Consider the following 27,479-nt stretch of genomic DNA (forward strand, 5'->3'; position numbering starts at 1 on the left):
TACAGAGTTCATCAACTTTTTTTAATATAGCTTTGTTCTTCTAATAAGAGGGGAAAAGTACATTTGTATATTTAACACCAGTGAAATTAATAAAATGTTTATGTTGTATATTGTTATTGTACAATAATTCAAAACCAAGGCTTTAAAGGTAACTTTATTCATGAAACAATAATAAGTTGCAATAGTTTGTATAGACTTCATTCATCTATGTACATAAGAATGTTTTCTTATCCACACTAATTTTTTAGTATTTTCTTTATACCAGTAATTTAATTTTATCCATCAATAGAATATACTATCTTTACCTCTATATGTTTATCAAATGCCATTAGAGTCAAACAGAATCCTTGTGGTACAACGGTTTTTATCTTCAAATAAAAAATTAAACAGATATTCAAATATTAGTTGCACAAACAGTAGACATTGTTCGGGTTAAACAAACAAACATATTAATTACAATTCCCTGGCAAATGTAGAGGTCCAATATATCCTAGACTAAAAGGTAAATATACAGATTCGGTGTTTCAAACCATACACATTAAAAAGTAGTCTAATCAAAAAGCAAACATGTCAAAAAATTATTAATTTTGATCAATCATATGTAAGTTATGGCCATTTATAATTTTTACTTCTACTGATTTCACGTCACCATCTTTATTGTCTTAGAATCATCAGTCAATGATTGTAATAAATCTGAAGTGAGAGTCCTGTTACAAACTGTAATTAATGCAGCCATAAATATCAACCTAATTAGTACTGGTACACAGGAATGAATGGCATTTTTGTTAGTGTTCGTGATTGTTCAATGTGTAAATACCATGCTCAGAACCTGAAATAGTGCAATTATTAGTGTTGGTTACGTCATTATTGCAGTTAATAATCATAACTACTATGCTCCGAACCTGAAATAATGCACTCATTAGTATCGTTAATAATCATTACCACTTGTAATTACCATGCTCAGAACCTGAAATAATGCACTTATTAGCATCAGATCAGTTACATCATGCTCAGAACCTGAAATGGTGCACTATTTATGTCGATTACGTCATTAGTACCGTTAATAATCGTTACCACTTGTAATTACCAAGCTCAAAACCTGAAATCATGCACTTATTAGTGATTAGTGTACGATATGTCATTATTACCATTAATAATAATTACCACTTGTAATTACCATGCTCAGAACCTAGAATGGGGCATGTACAAAATGTATTTGCTTTACCATGGCCACAACAACTTAGCATAGGCCTACAATACATCTGGTATAAACATGTTCCACAAGGCATGTTTTAAATCAACACATATTTTGGTTGTGTGTCAACCGTGTCAACCTTTGTCAATCTCCCGTTTCTTTTTCTACAACCTCCCGTTTCTTTTTCTACAACCTGTTTATTGTATAGTTCCGACATCCTATCATAAATGTACCATAACAGGTCTGCACAGCATATCTTAGAAGTACAAAAGTTTGGAGTTCATATAATCATTCCCATTTTCATTTATTTCATTGTCCAAGTAAACCACTTCTTCAAAAACAAACATGTTTACAAAGCATGTTAAAGATCGGTTGCCAGGCAATGAAACACGCCCACAGCAGCTAAGTCACCTGAGCAGTCAACAAAAGTTGTCGCATATTTTTTCTATTGTCAGTAATGAAACATTTATAATACACTAAAATCTGATTAAGAGTAACAACTCATTAAGTAATTATCTGAAAATCATTAGAAATTGTTTGGCTTTTAGTTCTGCACCATGCTAACATTTAGTATACGAAACATTTAATATCATGGATTTAGTTGTTCAATTTATCAAAATTCATTGAAAATCAATATACTTGTTCGTCTCAAGACCTTAAACTATCAATCTCAAGTAGAGGTCGCAGTCAAGCAAAAATCTGCTTTTTTCACACATTTTTTTCAAAATAAACGCAAATATTGACGGACACTGCGTAATTTACACGCAGAAAAATTATATTATTCTATTTCGTAGTGTACACTACGTCATCAATTTCCGTGCTTCACACGGCATTTACACACCGCTACTGTACATAGTCTCTGTAGGTTTTTATAATTCCTCTTATTTCGTTCATAATCTTTAAGTTCATGGCAGTAAGCCTTCTATTCTATACGTAGCTATTCTGAGACCCCCTATTTTGCCACACTGGAAGCAATAAAGCGCATTTCATACAACACTTTGGGATGGCTAGAACACGATAAACTGTTTACATTCAGCCAATCAAATATTGGCTTTGATAGGAATAGTTTGCATTTTACTTCCTGTCGAAGTGAAAGATTGAAATAACTGTGCCGTCGACCATAGATATGCCGTCAACCTTCAGTCGTCATACAGTATCAATGAAATAAGAATGCTTAAAATAGGATTGTTCACGTAACGATTTTACTTGCTTCTATTGAGTATTTTGAGAGACTCTAAATCACGCAGATGTAGAGAGCAAAAACGCAAAATTTTTGAATGTCTGCGTATTTTTACGCAACTCGAAATTGATCCACTGCGACCTCTGATCTAAAGTCAATCGGATGATACTTTAGCCTCTAGAGCGTCCACAAGATAATTCAAAGTGATCAAGGACCATAACTTTGGCAGTAATTATCGGATATCGTTGAAAATCAATAGGCTTCTTCAATTGGATATTAACATTAGCCTCTAGAGCATCCACAAGATTTTTTAAAGTGATCAAGGTCCATAACTCTCGCAGTAATTATTGGAAATCACTGAAAATCGGATGTTAACTTTAGCCTCTAGAGCGTCCACAAGCAATTGTGGACGCCGGATCGATGGACTTCAGACAGATGGACGGGGGCGACAACAATTTAGGACCACATTTCAATGTTGGCGTATAAAAACTAAAAACATTTTGAAGGACTAACCTGATTTTGTATTCGAGTAAGTAGAGCTAATTGTGAACCTTTACCCCCTACAATCTGTGAATTACAACTAGCTATATCAGTAAAATATACCATAGTAGCTCCTCTACATATTTCATTTAAATCTTTTAATAATGGTTCATATAGATGTGGTAAAGATACATCTTGTATATAACTAGGTCCATCAAAATTCCTGGCAAGAAAAAGATGTAAATGATATGAGAAGAAATGAAAATCAATTGACAGAGTTAATTTATGAACATTGTTTGAATATCGCACCAAAGAAAAATTATCTACAGTAATGGTTTAATTATTATGAACATAATTTATACTCCTAACAAACCAGTGGCTGCGAGGCAGGATACGCCCACATTTTGCAAGAGATGGATAGAGAACACGCTAAAAACAAAAACGATTTTTTGTACAATCAGGTGCAATAATCCAGAAAGTTATGGTCTGAAAGAGCAAACATTGACAGGGACTACGATTTTTGGAATTTAAAGATATGTTTTAAGTTTCATAAAAATCGGATAAAAATTGTGACCTCTAGAGGGTCCATAACCTTTGTATTACATACTCATACACAAGTTGCATACAAAGAGCGGCCATTTTGTCAGGCAGTTTCATTTTTAATTTTCCCGAAATTTGAATTCATCCTTCATTATGATGGAATGGTGATATATCTAAACGGTTTTTAAAATCGGAAAAAAAAATTGTGTCCTCTAGAGAATCCACGTCCATATGAAAATGTGGGCGTATAAAAATTATAGGCAATGTTAAACCAACCTGTAGCAATACTCAGTAAGACCTCGTCCTGGTATACCATTAATTTTAAAGGTAGAAAATCTTTCTAGTATTTTATTACCTCTATCTTCATGATGATACCAGACTAGTGTCATACCTCCATTAACTTCAACATCAAACTTCTGACCATCTGAAGAATTGATACTAGATAATATATATATACATGTATGTCCATTTCTTGGGGGCCAAATCCACCCATAAGCTTGCTCAATAATATTGCATTCTTCTACATAAAACACTTTTTAACACACTATCCATATTTACTTTGTTTAAAGATATGTTCCCTTTAAACTTATATCTTACGAAGCCACAAATGCAATGACTAACAAATATCAAGTTATAGACCAAAATTGCAAAATAAATAATCGACTCAAGTCGCTTAGAAACAAAATTCGTAATAGAAACAGTATGGAGTGCTAATCCAGTAGTCAATTTGTTATTCATAATAGAGGGTTTGGGTGACAGTGTGGTCTAACACATGGTGTCATTGTTTCAAGTGGCATAGTTTCAATCCCACAACAATTGTAGGTGATTCATAAAGAACTTGTTCAATCCATTTCAAATAAATAAAATATTGTTTAAACTAAACTTATTGTACGTGACAAGGAGTAGGGTCACCTGTCTAACCTTGTGGGATTTCTTTGAGTCGTCCAGTTTCCTCCTGCTAGAGTCCCTCCACCCAACTAGTAAATTATTAAAATAAAATCATGAAGTTGAACTATATGTTAGTCCCAAACTGACCTTTTTTTTGTTGAGTTTATGTTAAAACTTCTCTCTCTCCCACTCTCTGTCTCTCTCTCCCTCTCATAATATTGATATTGTTTATAATATTAATAATATATTACGCTTTTAACAACTGCAGAGATAATTAAAAGCTGACTATATGTATTCAAAAACTTTGGTAGTGGCATTATTTTTGTCATTAACAAAATTACTCTTGAAAAACTCTATTATTTTTATAGTAACATTTCTACTCATGTGTCCTTCACTGATTTCTCTCATGAAGCTACTAGTTTCATGCTTTTTCTAACTCTTCAGGCTTACGTGAGAATATTTCCTACTTGCTTCTTTGTTTTTGTTTTTTGTGACGATGGAACATGTACCCTATATGTATTAAATACTGAAGCGTTTCTTTATTGAATTTAAGAGTTTAGACTAACTTTTTATACATTTCACCGATGTGGTTACTTGTATTGTTGAATTTTACTACATATGCTTACATTCGTATTTCGTGTAGCATATAGCAGATCATGACTCATGCTGGCATTACACAATGGGTTCTTTGGGTTGTATTCCTAATTGTTTTCAAATTTGAGTGAATTCTGTGTCACTAGACCCGGGACTGTACAGCGCAGTGGACGCTTACGGCTAGCCCCCGGATCTATTCACTTTTTTTAAATTGTCTGTATGTTTGTTTTTTCCTGAGTATGATGTCCTGTCCGTGTATTTGTTTTTGTGTAAATTTTGTGTGGTGCAGTCCCCCTGCACTTACTATTGAAGACCTGAATACAATTGATGTCCCAGGAGAACCGGAGAGGTTTCATTTCACCCTAGTTACTTTTTCTGTAACGTGTTGATGTAAAAGAGCGAAATGAGTATACGTTGCTTATGACAGAAATCTTTGATGGTTATTCACCACTATATAGAGTTCAAATTATACAAATTGTAAGTTATGTGTACCTGCCCAGAATGAAAAGGAATAATGTTCTGGTGGTTCTCCGGATTCACCAATCTCCCATAGCTTCAAGTCTACATCAGTTATAGGTACCATGTCAGCATTGGGAAAAGACACATAGCCAATTTTCAAACTGAAAATGTCAAACTTAAATTTAGGCCACACAAAAAAAAATATCCTTGTTCTCAAACAATCCGTCCCAAAAATCTATTTTTATTTTTCAGTATTATTTTCTGAAAGCATCACTAAATGACTTTTCAGAAACATCACATATCAATGCACTACATTTATCTTATCATGTTGTTTATAGTAATGTGTGAATATCCAGTATCATTTATGCTTGTCAATAACATTTATAATTGAGCCTAGGCTACATTTCCAGATTCATGCAAAAATCATTTTCAATTTGCGGACATCTGTTTTTCACTGCTTAATCCATGCTAAAATGTACTCAATGTTGATGGTTCAACATTTCATTATGAAAACAAAATAAAAATAACAATGGTAGATAATTTCCTGGGATGGATTCAATCGGATTAAAAAAGAACCCCATCAAAAGATGGTGCTGGCTTGTTTTGACCATGACCTGTTTAATTCATCATATCTTTTTAAACACTGAACAGGATTGAACCATTTTGGGACCGAGTTTAATCTGATGAACTAATACATACATACTGTGTAAATATTTGTGGTTGACATAAAACACCAATCTGGGCTACAAGACCAGTCTGAAATAACAAGAAAAGAAAATTCCTCTCAATAATTTATAATACTTTTTTTTTGCTGTTACAAGTAGCTGTCATACAATCTTAATATTTGGGGGATTAGCTGTTTCCAAAAGCCTCACTTCTTCCGTTTTGAAACAGGCTGACCGTGTATGGAACTTGTACAACAGTGAAAAAAGATGGAATCAGAATTTTGTGCTTTAACTCATATACAGAAGCAGGGGATAAGGATATGAAGAAATCACAAGATATCCCATTATTGTGGACTAATTAAAATAAATATGAAATCGATCTTACTTCAAGCCAAATAAAATGGATGGCATATCTGTGGAATGCTCTCCAGTCTCTTACACCTACAATAACAGAGGTACAAGTAAATCAGATGATAATGTCTGAATGATAAAATGTAAATGAAGGAAAAGAATGGAAAGCACAGTAAGTAAGTAAGTAAATTCATTGCATAAAAACACCCACGAGGAGCAGCATACAATTACAACCAGCGGCTGTCAGGCAGGATACGCCCACATTTTCGAGAGATGGATAGAGAATAAGCTAAAAAGAAAGTGATTTTTCGTACAATCTGGGGGCATAATTCAGGAAGTTACTGTCCGATATGCGTGAATATCGAAAGGAACCGAGATCTTTAGGTTATAAACTTACATTTCAAGTTTCATCAAAATCAGATAAAAATTGTGACCTCTATAGGGTTCACAACATTGATATACTATATTTTTACGCTATTTGAGAACGAAGGGCGGCCATTTTGTCTGTCAGTTTTGGGCCGATTTTCACGAAATTCAAACTCAGTCATCCTTAGGGTCTAACAGTGATATAAAAATAAGTTTTTCTCAATCGGATAAAATTTATGACCTCTATTGGGTCCACAAGCTAAAATCGCAATTTTTCGTACAATCAGGGGCCATAATTCAGGAAGTTACGTTCCGATATGAGCGAATATCGAAAGGAACCGAGATTTTTGGGTTATAAACTTACATTTCAAGATTCATCAAAATAGGATTAAAATTGTGACCTCTATAGGGTCCACAACCTTGATATACCATATTTTTACGTTATTTGAGAACGAAGGGCAGCCATTTTGTCTGTCAATTTGGAGCGGATTTTCACGAAATTCGAACTCAGCCGTCCGTAGGGTTTAACGATGATATAATAATATGTTTTTTTAAATCGGATAAAAACGCAATTTTTCGTACAATCAGGGGCCATAATTCAGGAAGTTACGGTCCGATATGCGCAAATATCGACAGGAACCACGATCTTTGGGTTATAAACTTACATTTCAAGTTTCAACAAAATCGGATAAAAATTGGGACCTCTATAGGGTCCACAACCTTGATATACCATATTTTTACGCTATTTGAGAACGAACGGTGGCCATTTTGTCTGTCAATTTGGAGCGGGGTACAAAATATTATTTCGAATGGTTTCGTGTTTTGTACATTCCATTAGAAAATGAAACTCATCCTCTACAATATTGTTAGAGCAGTGTCTACAAATTCTGCCTTATTCAGGAATGTTATGGTACCAACCTCTCTCTATTTGAAGATGGTAAATGATAAGGCGGAGGGAGGTCATTGAACATTTATACTGTTTGTTAGATACGAATAGGAGATATGCTGGCGGTTTTGAAATTTGTCATAAAAAGGCTGTATATTCTAAGTTTTGGCTTATGGTTGGTATAGTTATCTTTCATATTACAGGTATTTCAATAAAATGAGTTGAATTTAGATTCTAACAAGGATTTTATATTGTATTTTGAAAGATTATTGATATTAATGTCAAATTCATTTATTATTTTAAGGATCACGGCAGACCAGGAAAGTTTGGGTACTTTCAGCGCAATTTTAACGAACGAGATGGATTAAAGATTTTAGATCATTCAGTCGTTTATAATATAACTACATTCATTGGTACACAGAGAAGTGAAGAGGGAAAAGTTCAGACAGGCAGCCAATATTTGAAGTTTTAGTGGGCTGCATTAGGAATGATTTTGCTGTTTTCTTTGTTATTGAATTTTATTCAATTCTCTTCCAGTTTTTGTGGTATTGTTTTTGCTATGAGCAATTTGAGATCCCCAGAGTTCCGAGGCATATGTAGCGATGGGTTTAACAATTGCTTCATACACTTTCAGTAAAACTTCAGTTGGTAAATCATCACTGCCACAAATTTTATTGCGTAAACTGAACCAGACACTTATTGCCATAGCTGCTTTATATGAGCCATTATTTGTAAAATTAAGTCCTAAATATTGGTATGAAGAGACATGATCCAATATTAAAATTAATGACGGTTTATCGCTCTACTTACCCTGAGGAGAAAATGCTCATTATCAAACTTAGTCAAGGAACTGATGTAATAAAACTATAAACCAAATTTCATCACTCTCACTTAATTAGAACTAAAGTTATCGTATCTCAAAGCATCAACCAATCAAATTGCTTATCTCTGCTTCTCATTTGAACTCCATCAAGGCATTGACTTAAAGATGGATTCCCAGAAAAGTATTTATCGGGTGGTTATTTCCAATAAAAGTATGGTAATTTTGGTATATATGGAAAGTAGAGATATCCAATCTTACTAGAAAAATACTGGATTCCCACGAAAAACACTAATAGATAATAACAATTTTTTCTAATCATTTTAGCAATTTAATCAAATTTGTACATACATGTAATCTTATACTTCAATTAAATTTAACGATCCTTTCTTTCTTTTTTTAACAATCTTTATACTGTACATAAATAAATTTTAAAATCCTGTGACGTCATCACCATTATTGTATATAAGGCGTCACAGGATCATCATAATTTAATCTTGATAAAGGGTATTGCACCCGAAACGTCGACCCATTAAACAATCTTCTACTTCTACAAGTCTGTTGTGTATTCTGTTGAGCGGGGATTCTTTAATTTTATTATGACAAATTAATGAGTCTGAATATGTTTTTAGTCCATATATACCATTAAATCACCCGTTTGTACGCGGGAACCCATCTTTAATAAACACCTACACCAAGTTTGAACATTCTAGCTCAATTAGAAAGAGAGTTATTGTGTCCCAAAAAGTGTGACGTACGGATGGACAGACAGACAGACGAATCTATTTTAATTTATTTCAACAAGGAGTCAATGGATATCTCAAATATATAGCAACCTATTTTAAATATTTGTGGTTGAGACAAAATCTATTTTTAAGTTTTACAACTATACCATAAGTATGATCTCTAACTGTTTTTAAACACACTTTCTCTTCTTCAAAACCTTCCACTTTAATCCTTCCCCTTAATTCACCCCATTGTTCATAATGAGTCTGATGTTTACTGAAAGAAAATACACAGTAAAAGGCATGGATATACAAATATAAAGTATAAAGGACAATATATTTTCTTTAATAAATTTAGGATTCCTTTTTCTTCAAAGCATCAACACAAGCCTTGTTGGCATTTTCTGTGTTGAATTGGTGCCAAATACTGGTAATATTTCAATCCCATCATTGTTTATTAATTTTTGAGGTATCTACAGCAAACACACATTAATGCAGTACAAGCTGTTAGTAACATCTTAAAAAGATATTTACCTTTCTAACTTTTGATAAAACTGTTTTGTCCAAGGCTCTCTAGCAATTCCATCAGAAATCAGATCTGAACTCATATCAGTATCAAAGTTAAAACAATCCGTAAATGCAGTCCATCTGAAATATTGATGATAAAACCAACATTGATGAGAGCAAGTAATTAATATACTAAATAAGACCTATTGACAGTCGTGTTAAATTCTATATGCATATCCGAAACAAAGTAACAGAAAACATACATAGGTGGTGATATTTTGGTAGAAATTTGTTAAAAGAATATTAGTATTACTTACATGAACGACATCTGAACAGATGCAAATTTTTCATTCTTCTCATTTATGTCATTGTGTAAACCAACTCTACAAACAACCAACCAAAACATATTTCTTTATTATAGTAAAACTATAGGCCAACACTTCTCAAGGGCTTCATTAGAAAAATATTTTATCTTAATGGTTAATAATCTTCATTTTTGTCACTTTTAATGATAGGTTGATAGACAACAATACATAAGCCCACAGCAGCCAAGTCATCAAAGTTCTCAGACTATCTGTGAAAGACCTGGACAAAGTCAATGGATTTCATTTATGTTTTTACCCCTTTGAGCCACCCTAAAAAAAAGTTGTTCACAGCTGACATGACGTCATCATTTCTAGGAAAAAGACAACCGTCTAGTTCTTTTTTCATTTTTGGAAACAGGTCTCATCCATGGTTACAAATCTGGCCAAAAAATTATCAGGATCTGCTACGAGAGGTTAGGAATCTGACACATTTCTGATCCGCTGTCAAGAGCTTTGGCAGCCATATTGCAGAAACTTTGTCATTCCTAACACGTTGAATATAATGTGCTCAACCCTCTCATGAAAGACGCCCACAACACTGGCAATACCTCGAGTGGTCAATAATCGATCAGCCATCAACATGTCATGAACCTGGGTAATGTTTTCTTGAATGGTTGCTGTTGATGGCCTTCCAGGACTTGGACAATCTGATTAAAATACACATCTATATTTCGTTTCATTTTTTTATACTTTCGATGGCCTCTACTACATGAAGATCTGATTGGTTGTAGTGGAAGGTCATGTCAGAGGTCATATGAGTGACTTTTGACTCTATGACATCAGGCATTTGATTAACCAATCAGCATTGATGTTTCTAGAGGGTTACCCATGCACCTCAGGCCAAAAACTTGCTGTAACAGAGTGTTTCATTGGCTAATCCCTTACATCATCAAGAACACGAGTTATAGTTATATAACAGATCCTAGTGTAAAGTCAAGTAAAATGAAATTTTGAACTATAGAAATTGAAACAAAATATGATCTGTGTTTTAATCAGATTGGGACTCGGGTCATCGTCAAGGCTCTCTCTGCCACACTTAAATTCTACAACCCATTTCTTTAATGTGGAAAAGAAAGGGTCATTATCTTATTCAAATAATACTCACCTAAGCAAGCCACTGTAAGTTATTCTCCATTGCTTCATTGGCTCTAACACTTGGAATTGTAAACCCGAGATATTAAAAGATGAACTATCATTATTTGCTATGTGAACATCAGGGTGGACTGGATGTTGAAATTGACCAATACCAGGCAGGTCTAAAAATAACCAAATTTCACCACATCTATCAGGTCGCCTAGCAACCCGCATCACTATATTCATTCCATTTGTACCAAACGCAGCAAAATATGTTGTATCAATTGCCTGTGTGTTGAAAATAAATGTAAATAAAATCAAATTTCTATCATGTGTGAAATAATCATCACATATAAATATTTCTTTAACATTTGCCGATTCTTATTTATGTTCCTACACAAAGTTTTCTTTACAAAACACCTATGTTTCACAGAGTATGTTGTATAATGCCTATTTAGACTGATTAATAGCTGTCAACCTTCATCATATTTTCATCCAATCAACAGATTCTCTTTAATGTTGACACAAATTTCAAAACTTAAAAAAAGTTAGGAACGAAACTAAATGCAAAATCTATTAATAATTAAGCCTGCAAGGGCTAATTTAGTAAGTCCCAGTGTATTTTATATAATTCAATATACTTTTTGAAATCCAAACTTGTCTTCTTTTTTTGCTATGAAACATATTAATGTGTTTTGTATTTTTACTAAAACTTACAAATGGATCAAAATCTACAGGCTGGATAGATTCCATTGTTTCTGGATCTTTCTGTCCAAGACCATATCCATATGTGAGACCTCCTGTGAGAACGCCATTATTAATAAATTTATCTGTGGCTTGCTTTCTTTTTCTAAGCTTTAAAACAACACAGAATAACCACTTCTTCAACCAATACCACTTCCCTGTAATCAGAAACAAAATCTTTAATTTTCACACTCACTTTTCAACTAGAATGATAAATTTCTCATATTTGTTCTTTGTTTTGTGTTCTTGGAATGCACTAGACTACTGTATACAGACAGAAAGGTTTCAAAGAAAGAAACTCAGACTTCTAACCTAAATTTACAGTCTAATTATTAATATATCAACATTTCATTCTGTTGTATATTCGGGTTGTTTACTCAAATTGATCAAAAGAAATTTATTCATAAGATGTGTTCAGTAATGTGAGGTTGTAATAGGTCGATACCAGATCAACCTACTAATCAAAACCTGTGATACAGAAAATACAGCAAATTTTTTAAAAAATCTTTGATTATCAAGACAGTCGATTTGCTGTCAAAGGTACTAATATGCTGTCATCATATGCTTTTCTTAAACATATCTATACAGATGTTAATTGTATGATCAACCGAATGAAATAAAAATAAAATCCAGAATTGGTTAAACAGTCATTATGCAAGAGCTAAATCTGTATACTGAAGGTCTTTCTTTATCATTTAGATATTAATTAACATATCCAGACCATAATCAACTCACGATGCCATCTTTAGCTTGCGATATTTAGTGGATTTGAATGCATTTTGTGATGGATAATTTAACGTAAAAATGGATAATCGAGACTTTGTTTATTATTGGACCAACGTTAGTAATGACGATCGAAGCTAGACTAAAACTGAATCGCTAATATCTCAGTTCAGAGTGAAGCAATTTGACTGAAATTTTCAGCATATTCTGTTTTCATTATCTATTTTTTAACTATTATAGCAAGAACTGTTAACTCTTCATCTAATCTTACGTAATGCCCCTTTAAATTAACTGCACATAAATGCATAACCCTGGATAAATTCCTCTTTTAATAAGCCTGATATTTAAATTTAAGCACAAAAACATACAAAACTGAATATTCTAATAATGTGCACAAATTTGTTGCAAACTAATCAATTGTTTAAGTGACAACAAAAGATTAAACCACACCTGCTGTTACACACACAGGTCTAGTGTAAAGTCATTAATAATGATGCTAACATTTATTCATATTAATATTCCCAGCTGTCCTAAATTATATATAAATTAAGGATAAGGAATTCATCCACATAATTTTATGCAGTGTGTAATAATTATTTAAGCTCTTATATTGTAGTTACAAGTTAGCTAATTATTTAGAGCACGTAAAATGGTCATTTCAAAATTGTACAAACACTTTAGCCAATTGCACACCAATCTGATTATTCTGTAGTCATTTTTTTTATTTAATTAGGGGATTAAGGAATCAGTCAGGCATTAATGAATACACACCCTGGCTGTATATAGGTAATTAAGGAATAAACATTCTCAATATGCATTCGGTCACTGTGATATCTCTGGCGTCGGAGGGGATTAAGAGTGTTTTCGATAATTGGCAAAGCCAGTTTTACGAGAGGTCTATATATGCGACTGCGTGAAGATGGCTGATTTAATCTTCATCAGCTTAGTGTTAACTTGCCGTAAAGTGTATATAGTAACCACTGGCTACAAGTACAGAAAATTTGCTTGATCACTTAATGTGCTCTTTAAGTCTTGTAGTATAGAGGCTAATTTAGCAATATTTAAAAAAATAAGAATTTACCTGGTTGACTATAAATATTGTTTACTTTAGGAGGGTTTTTCCTGACAAGCTGCCACAGGAACAAACTAACAACAGCTGTTACAGTGATTAAACACAACATCATTTATATCTGCTTAAAAAAAAACAAACAAAAGCAAACCCTAATATTATATCACAGTTATCGTTTTTTTACCTACTCTTATTTCAAATTCCTACATTCAATGGTTCATTTACGTGCATGTACATCAGACCTTCAAACGACTGGACACTGTTCCTGGCGCCAGGTAAATAAAATGTAAACTCTGTTAAATACAACAGGTGGATTGACATTATCATGTTACAGAATGGTACTTCACAGAATTTGCTTTTTATTTACTGGTACTGGGACCTAAAGATTTACAATGGCCAAGAAAGTATCTCGGGATTGTGACATGTCAGTGGTGCAGGACAGAAGGCCTGGCTAGGAACAGCGTCTACATTCAATCGTTTCGGTTTTTACTGTAATTTCTAATCAGCTATGTTCGGTGAAATTCACGAGGAGTCTGAATTGAATGGCAGTCTTTGGCGTCTGGTTATTCCAGTCTATACCGGTAGTATTCTCCTGTGGGATATGTTTAGCCTAGTTCATCAAATCACTTCATTATAAATGGCACTCAAATGCATTCTGGCAAGCGATTCGTGTGCCAATGTTAAAGGACAATATTGGTGTCAGTCATTATCACATGTGGGATAGCACACTGATCCGCAGTGAATATTTGCTTGGCCGCGACAATCACTGATAAGGATGACATTGATGCGGCTTAATGAACTAGAAATATTAACTTTTTTCCTGCGACAAATTAAATTCTAAAACATTTTTTGTACATATTTGAAAAATAAATAAAGGCGTTTGACGTATTTGTAGTTAAAAATTATTTCCGATTTAGTGTAAATGGGTATTAAAATGACTAAAATGCAGCATTATCTCCGAAGCAGTTATGTCCTATGTAAACAATGCACTCGCCATTCAGCCAATGATTCACACCGCGTGCTGTGACAGCACGTGTAAAGGCAGTCATCTATGACAGAGATATTATACGAGACTCGTAATTCTCTGTGAAACAGATTGGTGGGATAGAACTGATTTAACACGTTCCAAATATGATTTTAATACAGAGATCATTGCTACAATAGATGAGTAATGAAGGTCTCTACAAAAGTAAATGATGAACACAAAAGTAAAACACGACTTATCCTTCTACATAACTGACTGAAGTGACGAGTGCACAGGCGAATTTCTGCTCACCAATAATCTCTTCGAAGACCAAACGTTGTTATATGAGACTGTGAGAGGATATTTGACAATTCAAAACAGAAATTGACAGCCACTAGAAAAGAGAAAACGATCTAGTGATATTCAATTACTTTTTTGAATTGTCAGATATCCTCTCACACTACTCACAGTCTCACATAACAACCTCTGGTCTTCGAAGGAATTGTTAGTGAGCAGAAATTCGCACATGTAACTGTTATCACTCGTCACTTCAGTCAGTTATATAGAAGGATAACTGTCTTGTGTTTTCTTTTGTGTTTGTCACTTCCTTTTGTCGAAACCTTCATTACTCATTTATCGTAGCAATGATCTCTATGTTAAAATTATATTTGGAACGTGTTTAACGAGTTCTATCACATGTGTCTGACACTAATATTGTCCTTTAAATATTTGATATCCTATAAGCCCATCTTTTCACGGTAAGATAACAACATAATGTTGATTTAAACTGATCAATTGACTAAGTCGTGTTTGCAGATGGGATGTCCATTTCTAGTAGGGACTACATGTAATCCATCTTTTGTCAAACAACACAAATTAAAAAAAAAAAAAATCGGATGATAAATATTATTCTTAGTGTAGTAGAATCTACGTGCCAACTCGACAGAGACATTTCAATGTGGAGTTTAAATACCACTTTGCTACTTTTAGTTTAGCCTATGATACTACATCCCACATATTATATAAAAAAAAGTTAGTGAAAAGGTGATAATTTCAAACAAAAAGGGCAAAATTTTAAAATAATTATAAAAGAATAGCAATGCTCATACGTAAAACTTTGTAAATGTTGCATATCAACTAAAAGAATTCATCTAGAAACCTTAATCTTTTTTGTCTTTTCTCAGTAGAATTGAACTTTGACCTAAGATGTCAACGCGCCTGCTTGAAATGCACCAATCGTTTTGAAGAACAACAATTATTGTTACTAAATTTAGTTCGTTTATGGAAGCTGGTGCAGGTAGTCTAAACAAAGTATATCGTAAATGTAAATGTATTTAAATATATAGCCTAACTTTCAGGCATATATAAATGTATAACAATTAGATAGATACGTCATTATTTTCAGCATTGGTATGGTATTGGTAGAAATATTATCTAAATTTTCACAGCCAATATTAAAAACATGCCCGGGCAAATATTAGTTTTCTGTAATGCGTTTCTTTATTGAAGTAATAGGTTTATTTGTTGGTCAAGTAACCAACATAAACATTTTACAGGTAATGTGTGTGAAACAGCTTTATTTAACGTCCGCTTCCACCGAGGTGATATCGCAGACAATTAACAGGTAGGCTAATATTATCTTGTGGTTTGTATTCCTATCATAATACATTTACCTCGTCTTTGATTGGTTTTATTACATGTTCGACGATAAATAAAGATTTCTTCGTTTGTTTTCAAGTAGGCTACTTTGAGAATTTAAATACCTAGAATATGATAAGTGTAAATACATGAATGAACTGTGAATATGGGGAAACAAGGGGAAAGCATTTACAATGTATGCACATGGGTCAGCTCTGACATGTCAAGTTCTCTGCGATCGTGTAAAGGTTGTCCAATCATGGACCTTATTATGGTCCAATTAATCTCAAACATTATCTCATTGTAGGGTCTTATTGAATATTCACTGCTGATCAGTGTGACATTCTCTAACAGCTCTTATGGAAAATATCGATGGCTGGTGGTCAAAATTACTTAAAATTACAAACAACGAATACAAAATATTTCGAAAAAACTTACTGCAATGATAAAAAGACAAATACAGCAATTTTCCATAGTCGATACAATAGCAGGGGCGGATTGGCCGATCGGGTGATCCGGTCGGAGAAAAAATGAAAAAAATAATTTTGTCCAATTCGTCTAAAAAAAAACCTTTTCTGCTGAACATTATATATAGGGGGGGGGGGGCATGTATTGGACCGGCCATGGAGCGATGATGATCATGTTGTAAGTGGCCGGTGGCTTTAACGGGCCGCCACGCCATCACTGGAGTCTGGAATGGGCTGGTATAATAGACTTTCTGGGCCGGGTGTGCTGGGTGTGGGCGGGAATTCGGAATCCTGCAATGGGGATTCCGAATTTCATCCGAAAATTTCATCAGATTCACCCGACACTGTTGCCCGCAAATTTACTTATTATTAAGTCATCTGCACCCTGTTTGTGGGGATACGCCAGAAACGTCTGCCGATGGTTCGTAACTCAGCAAAATTTGATGATAGCTGGTCTGCTGGCTGAATATGAGTGCGAGACGATTTCCTGAGGCTGGTGTTAAACATTCCTTGACATTTTTATTAACTCATTATATTATTTGACAGAGATTATAATCAGATATGCCACCAAATCGCATATTTGGGGTTCAGTTTTCAAAATTTTCCCGGGGGAGAGCCTCGCGGACCCCCCGTCCGGTATCCGCGTTCAGTAAAAGGGGCCGCTCCGACACGGGAGTCCGGGCCGATTCCCGGACCCAATCCGCCCCTGTACAATAGTTAAAATAATTTTTGAATTAGGCAAAATATAGTGCTAAATTGGGTTGATCTGATTATTGACATGACATCTACACGACTGAATTTCCGTTTCAAAATATTAAACAGAAGTCAGTTTGTTCACTAATTTTAGTTTCGTTAGGGTTAAAACTTTTGACAGTCGAAGAGTAAATCGCGTGTTTAGATTTCATCTGTAAAACTAAAATAGACAGATAACCATTTCAAGAAGCAAATCAACACACAATCACTCTACGCTTATTTAACCCAAATCAAAGAGATCTAATCATCTGAAGCCCAAATCCATATTATGTTCATTGTCAAAACCTTATAGGGGGCATTCTTTAACGATGGTATCAAGCAGGGCACGTTTTTTCAAATAATGACATATATATCATCTTTAAAGGGCATTTATAATTATTGAAAGCTAGTGAATGTTATCCATAAAGCTGTTTGTATATAATAGATTAATAGCATATCCCTGTTAATTTTGTTTAACCATTATTGTGTTGTAATCTCTTTTAAAAGGAAACAGAGATAACCAATAACCTGTAAAGCAAGATGTCACTAGAAGGTGATGAATTGGTCAAGGCAAATGCTCATGAAGTAGTCGAATTCTTTAAAGCCATCAAATCAAATAACATCAAATGTGTCACACGAATGTTGAAAAAGAAATTAGTTGAGACCAATGTTTGTGATCTGGACGATTCCTGCAAATCTCCTGCTTTGTTGGTAGCTTGTCGGCTTGGATATAAAGAAATTGTTTCTATTCTTTTAAAAGATAAAAACAAACCCGCAGACGTCAATGCCGAAAACTTGATAGGAATACGCCCAATATGGTAGCTATTTTTTATACACTATATTCAGTTGCTATCTAAGATTTATACAAAATATTTTTAACTTTTTTAAAATACAATAGGAACGTGTCTGGAAGAGAACCAATCAGAAATGGGAAAAATGATAAGTCTATGTAGGTCTAGGGGGAGATTTCCATTCATACTTGGGCTACGGAGTCCCGTAAAGTGACAAATTTTGAACTGAAAACTGGGGGTATATAGCATTTTACTGGAAATTATTGTTTTAAGACAAAATTTATCTTATTTATTGATAAGTCTATATAGGGGGGATTTTCATTCATACTTGGACTACAGAGTCCCGTAAAGTGACAAAATTTTGAACTGAAAACTGGGGGTATATAACATTTTACTGGAAATTGTTGTTTTAAGACAAAATTTGCCTTATTTAACATACCCTGTAAGGTCTCAAACTTTGGTTTTCACTAAAAATTTAATTTTCAGAGAGGATTAGGTATCCAGCCTCTATATTATTAGCAGTTGGAACATACAACTAAATGGCCCTACCAATGAACAAATTTGTGTCTGTTCATATCTTTTGGTCCCAAAATTGCCTTCCCTTTTCCTGTTATTCCACTGATATCAGAATAGTTTTTTATTTGATTGCTGTCACCAATGTTCGTGAATAAAATAGTTCATCTTCTTTTACAGGGTAGTAGCACAAACTGGAAATGGTGAACTAGCCGAACTGTTATTGGCAGGAAACACATGTCAAGTGAATTATATTGATAAAGATTCCGGTAAGTTTCAAATATCACCTGAAAGCCAGAAGGATATTGATACCGTTTTGTTGAATAGAGTAAGTAGAGATCATATAACCACAATTTGCTTTCAGGATGCAGTCCACTGTACAAGGCAGTGTTGGGTAATCATACCGAGGTTGTACAACACATGATACATGTTGGGGCAGATGTGAACACAAGGCGCTTTGGACTTGAGTTAGAAGGAGAAACTGTCCTAATCAAGTGAGTAATAGGATTAACACATAAAAGTCAGAGAAAAATAACAAACAAAAAAGTCAAGTTTTTGGTGAGCATGTCGAAATCAGTTTGATCTAATTGTTATATAGACATTTTACTGCGATTAAACCTAAATCTTTCTAATAATGATATTTTATTTTAACGCCTCATATGACCGAACATTTTAATGGGCAATATCTTTTGTATTTTTTTCAGGGCTATCCAACTCAATAATAAGGATATGTGTGAACTTCTAATAAATTCTCTGTGTGATCTGAAGGCTAAAACTAGTGGTGGTTTAACTGCATTACATTATGCTGTTTCGTATTGTCGATACGAAATATGCGATCTTCTTTTAGAAAATAAAATTAAATTACATTCGTCAACTCCTGAAGGTGCCACCGCCATGACAGTTGCAATTGACCAAAACAACCCAGTAATGGTTCAGAAGCTGTTAGACTGGGGTTACAAAATGGACAGCAAATATAAATATTTAGAAACACCGTTAGAACAAGCGATTAAAGTGCATCACGAAGATTGTGCTATGGTTTTAGTAAAATATGGATGCTGCGTAGTCAGAAAGAAACATAAACAATCTTATTTCAAGATGGCTGTTAACGAAAAACTGGAACGTTTGATGGAGCTTCTTGTGGATGTTTATCCTTGGTTTCTGAAAGAAAAGTGGATTTGGAAACGACAGTGGCCCGTTTCTATCTATAATACACCACGTATCATAGAATGGCTCATATCACAATCTTCAAACACCAAAACTTTAAGATATTTGTGTAGGAGCAGAATTTTCAGAACATTGGGTCATTTCCCAAGTGTCAAAATGGATCAGCTACGTATTCCAGAGAATATCCGGGAATATATTTCATTGAATAATACAAAGGTGGCATTGGAAGAAAATGTGCTGCTTTCTGAAGACTGCCCCTATGATTGTCCTGCAATGTGTTCACGCCGTTATTGCCCCCCATTAGATATCTCTGATACAGACGAAGATATGGAAGCCTATAACTACCATTCATAATTTCTACTTTTCGCCCCTTCAAAACACCAAAGTCGAAAAGTAGAAGTTACGACAAAATGTGAGACGACGGCACGCAATACAAGCCAAAATCGACTCGAAAATAGGAAATTAAGAAATAATACACCGCGATAATAGCGCCCCTCGTTTTTTCCTAATTTCTTATTTTCGACTTGCATTTTGGCTTGTGGTACCGTCTTGTCGACTTTCGCCTTAGACATATTTTTGTATTATTGATGTCAAGTAAGAAGGCGCCAACACGCATACCAAGCCATCATGCAACTCGAAAAGTAGAAATTGGGAAATAAACACACGCGCTATTAGCAACCTATCATTTTGGCTTGCTGTCGTACTGGCGACTTTTCGAGTTTCGCCTCGGAAGTGGTTGTAGTCTCAATTTACCAGGTCACATTTAAATACGTGCAAACAGGGCTCACACTGGCTTTCATTTTTTTACGCCAAATGGGTAATAACTTTTATTTAAAAAAATTGTTCATATTTTTTCTCCGCCAACTATACGAAGATGCCCCCATTAGATATCCCTGGTACAGACGAAGACATCGACACCTAGTCTATTAATTTATTAATCAATCTAAACCTTTGCATGTCCTTGAATATGAAACATCTTTAATGTGACCACTTATTTTATATATCATGATATATGCAATGTTCTTAAGAACAATGACCTTAGATAGTAAGCCTATCTGCAGTTTCTTGAGTAGTGCTCCAAAGACGAAGTGATGCAATCATTGGGATACTGTAGACAGGTCGCATCCGACATAAAACATTCGCCGCTAAAACTGTTGAAGTCCACACTCCGGCAAGTGAATGTCGCCATTGAGCACTTATTTAAACAATTCTGGAGAGACGTGTTTGCCAATGATTGGGTATTGTGGCCAGCCAATGACAAATCCTTGTATTGGTTATAATCGTCACTGTAGTGTTCACAACCTGAAAAAGATTTTTAAGTTATTAGAATTACACTTGGTATAATCCAACCTTGCTTATCTCGAATAGGTTGGTCCTTAATGTTTAATATAACGAATCTTTACACTATTATACCAGTAATATAAATTTATGTCTCACGTATTCGTTTTTTAAACCTTACCAAAACTACAGGAATCATTTTGTGGATTATAACTGTATCCTAGTTTACATCGACACGCCCCATTTGCACATTCACCGTTATCCATCAAACATTCAGAATCACCAACGCAATGGTTCCCACGCACAATCTTGATCTCTGCAATTATAAGACAACATTTAGCAATGGGGTGAAACGTCAAAGTTGAGTGTGTGGAATAGACTTTTGTCTTTGTCAAACATTCCCTCACAATCCTATTAATTGTCTCTATCTACATTCTGCATATCTTCAAACTAATCCAAGAAAATAATATTAATGATAAAAAAAAGCATTTTCGTGAATTCGTTTATACAATTTTGGAGACATTCAAACGGTGCTCAGAGCTTAAATTGCTCTTTTCATTTATACTCAATATAACGGTACGTACCTTCAAAGGTTCGTGATATACTAACCCTACTCCACGTATAATTTTATTTATAACCCCCAAATTTGAAATCCTGGATTTTAATAGTTGACCCCTAAATTAAAACAACCCTTCCGAAAATATATTGGGAATACCTTTATAAGATTCGTACTTTCTACAGTTTGCCGAACATCTGTTGCCTTGCTTACATGAATAACTTTGCCTTTCATTCCATTTCTGCGGTTAAAAAGTACAGCCTATAATATGTTTAGAAAACAAAAACATGGTAACACAGGTAGACCTATATTTATTTATTTTTAAAAAATCAACCAATATTTACCTGGCCTGTAACATTATAACCAATATCATAATAGTGAAATCCAGTCTCTGAAACAAGGTATCCTCTCCCATCACACCAGTTCGCTTTCAGAATTTCACATTCATCTGAAGATCCAATATTTAAAGCCCTGCAAGAAGCGGTAGCCGCACATAACCTAACACAATCAATTACTGTGATTCCGTACACTGTCAGTTTCTCACTGGTGTCAATTTGAAGTTTTTGATTTACTGAGCTTCTAAATGCTAGATAATAGTGGATATTCGAACCATGTAAAAGAATAGCTTGTGTTAGGACAAATGTCAGAAAAGAATGCCACATATTGATGTCTTCAAGGAACCTTGAACTTAAAGTGATACGATCTAAACCGTTCTAGAAAACCGATAACCCCAATAAAATAGGAATCGATTTGTAAGATAGAATGGTATGTCCAATGTTTAATTAATAGAAATTGGTTATGTAAGTCGTTGATCAGTGTAAAGAAAGGCAATTAACTAGGCATATAATACTAAAATATAGTAAATCCAACCAACGTTCTGTCAAGTCTCAGTTTGTTTTCTTTATATAGCCCATCAAGTCGTCCACTAACCTTTAATGTTTTTAACCTTTTCTGAATGACTGATGGATTTGGTAGGTCGATTGCTTGTGTGGTGCATATAATTTGTTAAAATTAAGTTGGGTGGTGGCACCCTAAAAGGGAAATTTAGACACTATTAACGGTTCCATTGAGTCGGTGCAGGGGCCAGTTTAGCAGCTTTCAATTACTGAACCACTCAAATTTAATAGTGGGGGTATGAACTCATCACCATAGGGACAGCTTTTGAACACGTACCTTTCAGGGGCAAATTTTGGAGATTTTCTTTTCTGGATTAGAACAACATTCTGTACGTTTTCAGTTGTGTTTGGAATAAAGGTCACAAGAAGTGGAAAAAGGTTCGGATCTATATCAACCAAATGAATCATGAGTAAAATTACAATTGTATCCCACATCTACACCGAAGTTAAATTTTGGTTTTTAAACCGGTTTTAAAATTATCACTTTATTTCCATGGCTAAGCTCATATTTGGAACAAGACATTGCCAGATGCTAATCCGTCTGAAGTGTGGAGTGCAGTCCAAAATAAAATTACTTGGGGGAAAAGTTGGAGCCATGTTTTAAAACAATTAACATATAAGATAAGCTAAAGCAGTGGACACATTAGCCGAATCGTTCGGCCGAATCAATCGGCGCCGAATTTTATTCGGCCAATTGGGTGGACACACTAGCCGAATGCTTCGCCCGATTCAACCTGTCGGTTGCATCGCCTTTCACGTCACATGATTAAATATGGCGGCGTCTATGGCTTCAATCTATCACGTGACTTCTCGATATGAGTGGTGATTGGCTAATGAATTCTATATTCGGCCGAATGCTTCGGCGAAGCGAACACACCAGACGAATATAATTCGGCCGAATATATCAAACCTGTTTGATTCGGGCGAATGACAGTGGACACACTAGGCGAATTTCGACGCCGAATATATCAAACCTGTTTGATTCGGGCGAATGACAGTGGACACACTTGGCGAATTTCGACGCCGATTGATTCGGCCGAATCATTCGGCTAGTGTGTCCACAGATAAGATAATTTTATTGCATAAAAACGCCAACGGGAGCAGCATAGCCTACAATTAAAAAAAAAAAAAAAAAATCACATTAGAACAAGGCTACTCAGTTCACTACTAATTCAAAGGCGATGCGTAAAGAGGTCTAAATCGAACACAATACCTAATATGAATAGACTGCGATCCTACAATGTAATTTACAAGTAATTTCCAAATAAAGTACGCTCACAACAAAAAGAAAGAAAATAAACATGACTAGAATATACGAATAGAATATATTAGAATAATCAAATATATTTAGTGCTCTATATATACATAAATACATGTATACATCAGAAAAGGTCCTGTCAGGTCACATCTCTTGAATTAAGAGCAGAACACGCAAAACGGCAGATTTCGCGAGATATACACCTGGGTGGGGTAAATAGATTGAAGAAACAGAACTGGAGAGAATTGGAGACAATTTGCTTCCGAAGATTTTCATACTTAGTGCATTCAAGGAGGAAGTGTTTTTCATCTTCAACGACAGAAAGGGTACGCTGATTACATAACCTTTGTGGAACATGTGGAACAGGTATATTTTTGTACTTCCTTATTTCTATCTCCAGCCTACAGCCTCCAGCTGATGTATAAGTAAGTCAGCTGGAGAATAGTTGGTAGCCTGTATCCAAATAATGCGGCTTAGAGTTATTTCCCTTAGAAGAAAAATTGGAGTTTCCTGTTTATTAATAGACCAGTTGTGTACAGCGAAATTTAAAGTTGCCAAATTTTGGCTTGTAATTAAATAGATTTTAATAAAATGGTGGAATTTGGTTCGGGACCAGTGAAAGAAACAATAGACAATACTGTGTTTATCATACCTGGTATAATAATAGCAATTTTAGTAGGTAAGATGTCCTGAATCTTTGGCTATCTCCAACAATATTTTTCTGTTCCATCTGGACGTGGAGTGTGTAATTGTTTACAGTAAGTGCCAACTCAGCATCTGACAGAACCTTTCAGTTTTTATATACACCCATGTTTAACGGCGAGGGTTAGTTTTTAGAATGAGTATGCTGATACATTCTTAGGCAGAAGATACCATTAATTTCTCAATAATCTTGGACGTTCACTACACATTATATAGGTACACATCACAATCATTGTCAATCAGTCATTCATTGTTGTAGAAACAACTGAATTGACAGTTATCAGGTGACAACTTGTGGACATTTAACCATTTATTTTACAGTCCAATCTTATCTTGCCAGAAGTATTTAAATGACAGGCATTTTGCAGTTTGCAGTTTAATATATTTACAAGCTTTATAAAATGTTTCACATTTTGAGGCAAAACCTACATATACATGTACATGTAGGCCTACCGTATGTAAATATTGTAAGTACTAAGTCACACGTGGTGTTTGGGGCACTCATCCCAATCTGAAACCAGTAGTTGCCAGGCAAGATACACCCACATTTTGCAAGAGATGGACAGAGAACAAGTGATTTTTTGTACAATCCCGGAAGTTACGATCTGATATGCGTGAATATCGAAAGGAACCAAGATCTTTATTGGGTTAAAAACATACATTTCAAGTTTCATCAAAATCGGATGAAAATTGTGACATCTAGAGTGTCCACAAGCTAAAATCGTGAATTTTCGTACAATCTGGGTCCAATACCTGCCGAGATCCTTGGGAGATAGACCTATATTTCAAGTTCGTCAAAATCGAATAGAAATTGTGACCTGTAGAGTGTCCACAAACAAATTGTGGACTTACATCCGTGCGGAGAGGGGTGACGGCAATATGGGCGTATACAAAATGTATATTACTACCCAACCGTACCATACCCAGAAAGAAAGATATAATTTTAAAATGATTAGCAACAAATTAACAGAGACATATTAAATTAATATTAATAATATGTCTCTGTAATTATTAGATTGATAACCAGACAGACATCAGACCTTAATTGACATAGGAAAATACAAGGAGAGCAATGGATCACCCCCAAAAAATTTATTTGAAGGCATGAAGGTGAGCATCACACCTTACAAAGGATACAGTTTGTATACCTACTTGTTATTTTTCTTTACCATGTCAAAGGAAAGTGGATGGTTGCTCAGTTGCTCTCTTACTTTTCACATTAAGCTAAGTTTACATAGTTAGATCTATTTCACATGACTACCTGCAGATTTCGTCATAGGTCACAAACAGGGCTAGCGCTAACCCTAGCCCACAATCCTCAGCAACAATCACGTGCCCTAACCCTTTTTACATCCCGTGACCTTGGGTAAATCTCCAGGTGGCCATGTGAAATAGATCTAACCAGTTTACATGTAAGTGATCCAAAATTATCACTCTCCTTTTGTGTAAGGATCTTTTAAACAAATACAATTGTATTATTCTGAATTTTAATAGGATACCTCATTGTGTTCCTGTCCCATGAATAATCCCACACCATGGTATATTTGGCCTAAAAATATATTAAACTAATTAATCTATCAAAATGTTGCTTCAAATCTTTCTCAAGACATTGTATTCGTGAGGAAATACCCCATGCTATAAAAATCGATTAAAAGAGATGACGTTCTCTTTAATCCCTGTCCATTTATCATAAGTATCAATTAAATTCTCAGATTATCCACTGGCACTGCCCACATCTTTTTTCGGGTTGTTTTTATCTCACTTTTTCCTAGTTCGTTCACCATCAAGTTTATCAACATATCAGACAATCTTCGAGTGCAACCTTTGACAACACTCGAGCAGACAGCCTTTAATCGCCAGACTGCCAATTATTGACACCCTCATATTTTTGTATTGCGCGTGCTCCATGGGTGTTTTTCAAGGAATTCAGTATTTTTCTAGAAAGATTGAGTGTCTCCACTTTCCATATATACCAAAATTGCCTTACTTTTACTTTTATTAGAAATAACTACCCAATAACTATACTTGTGGGAAAGTATCTTTAACAATCAAAATGTGATTGGAAAGTTATCTCCTTAGAACATATTTGAAATTTACCATCCAATATTTTTAAAATCAAATAGGGTTCCTTCTGTTGTGTCCACAAGATTCATGAATTTGATGCTAATTGTCAATTGGGGAGGTAAAATGTAGCTTTAGAAATATTTTGGATTTTAATAGAGTTCCTCATTACTCCCCCTATGAATATCTTCACCATGTTGTAATCAATTCTACAAAGAACTTTTTTATGTATCACGTTTGCTAAGTTTAAAGCGGGAATTTCACATTTTCTAAGAAAGTCAAAACATAATTATTTCTATGTCTTTTGCTCAATAGGTTATCAACTCACTATTATACGACCATGGGCATTATTTCCCACCCTTAAAAATCATTGACACAGGAAATAATAACACAATTACCTCTTTTTTTTTTCTATTGCCACCATGCATTAGCTACCTTCAAACGTTGGAATTTGAAGTTGAAAATGATATTTTTGCCAATTTCTCAGCTGGCAATAGTGAATTATAGGATTAATAGGATTATTCTTTAACAAGGTAGGACGGTTTATGGATACCATCTATTTTAAGGCTTTATTTTAATAAATTTTAAAAATAGAACTTAAAAATATGAAATTGCAGCTTTAACAGTCAAATTGTAAGCTGAAAGATAACATTACTCTTTGTTTTACCTCAATGACCTCGATGAACAATCTCACAGAGTTTGAAACGATTCTTTTTAAAGCTTTCTGTCCTGCATCCCATTCACAAGATTTCTTAAATATGAATGTAAACATGGGGATAACCACTGATTTGCAATTGTTAATGTCGATAGGGTTCTACATGTATCTAA

General features: G+C 34.5%; 2 protein-coding genes and 2 long non-coding RNA genes across 7 annotated transcripts in view; 2 read left to right on the forward strand and 2 right to left on the reverse strand.

Moving 5' to 3' along the window:
- Positions 1 to 56: 56 nt before the first annotated feature.
- LOC126814892 (uncharacterized) lies at positions 57 to 15,812 on the reverse strand. Of its 2 annotated transcripts, none has more exons than XM_050540339.1 (13): positions 15,755 to 15,812; positions 13,644 to 13,752; positions 11,813 to 11,997; positions 11,127 to 11,383; positions 9,974 to 10,039; positions 9,684 to 9,797; positions 9,317 to 9,426; positions 6,387 to 6,442; positions 6,040 to 6,092; positions 5,370 to 5,497; positions 3,672 to 3,819; positions 2,889 to 3,078; positions 57 to 368 (listed from the first exon to the last, which is right to left on the reverse strand). In XM_050540339.1, the coding sequence occupies exons 2-13, from the start codon at positions 13,744 to 13,746 to the stop codon at positions 276 to 278; spliced, it is 1,503 nt and encodes a 500-aa protein (XP_050396296.1). In that variant the 5' UTR covers positions 13,747 to 13,752; positions 15,755 to 15,812; the 3' UTR covers positions 57 to 275. The 2 variants fall into 2 exon arrangements, with proteins under 2 accessions (XP_050396296.1, XP_050396297.1); XM_050540340.2 differs by lacking the exon at positions 57 to 368 and adding an exon at positions 969 to 1,189.
- A 79-nt stretch (positions 15,813 to 15,891) lies between these two features.
- On the forward strand, positions 15,892 to 20,837 carry LOC126814893 (putative ankyrin repeat protein RF_0381). Its single transcript, XM_050540342.2, has 6 exons — positions 15,892 to 15,919; positions 16,152 to 16,219; positions 17,940 to 18,250; positions 18,917 to 19,005; positions 19,101 to 19,230; positions 19,441 to 20,837. The coding sequence occupies exons 3-6, from the start codon at positions 17,973 to 17,975 to the stop codon at positions 20,252 to 20,254; spliced, it is 1,311 nt and encodes a 436-aa protein (XP_050396299.1). The 5' UTR covers positions 15,892 to 15,919; positions 16,152 to 16,219; positions 17,940 to 17,972; the 3' UTR covers positions 20,255 to 20,837.
- A 226-nt stretch (positions 20,838 to 21,063) lies between these two features.
- On the reverse strand, positions 21,064 to 23,387 carry LOC126814905 (uncharacterized). Of its 2 annotated transcripts, XR_007677797.2 has the most exons (5): positions 22,908 to 23,387; positions 22,079 to 22,205; positions 21,894 to 21,975; positions 21,360 to 21,494; positions 21,064 to 21,202 (listed from the first exon to the last, which is right to left on the reverse strand). It is a non-coding gene; the product is annotated as an uncharacterized LOC126814905 (long non-coding RNA). The 2 variants fall into 2 exon arrangements; XR_007677796.2 differs by having other exon boundaries at positions 22,079 to 23,387.
- An 896-nt stretch (positions 23,388 to 24,283) lies between these two features.
- Positions 24,284 to 27,479, forward strand: part of LOC126814903 (uncharacterized) — a 29,127-nt gene continuing 25,931 nt past the window's right edge. The window contains exon 1 of one of the 2 annotated variants that reach the window (XR_007677792.2): positions 24,284 to 24,567. This is a non-coding gene — a long non-coding RNA (uncharacterized LOC126814903). The remainder of the gene's footprint in view (positions 24,568 to 27,479) is intronic. The other variant, XR_007677793.2, reaches the window with a different exon arrangement.

This window comes from Patella vulgata, chromosome 3 (genome assembly GCF_932274485.2).
Source record: "Patella vulgata chromosome 3, xgPatVulg1.2, whole genome shotgun sequence".
Classification (NCBI taxonomy): Eukaryota; Metazoa; Mollusca; class Gastropoda; family Patellidae; genus Patella; species Patella vulgata.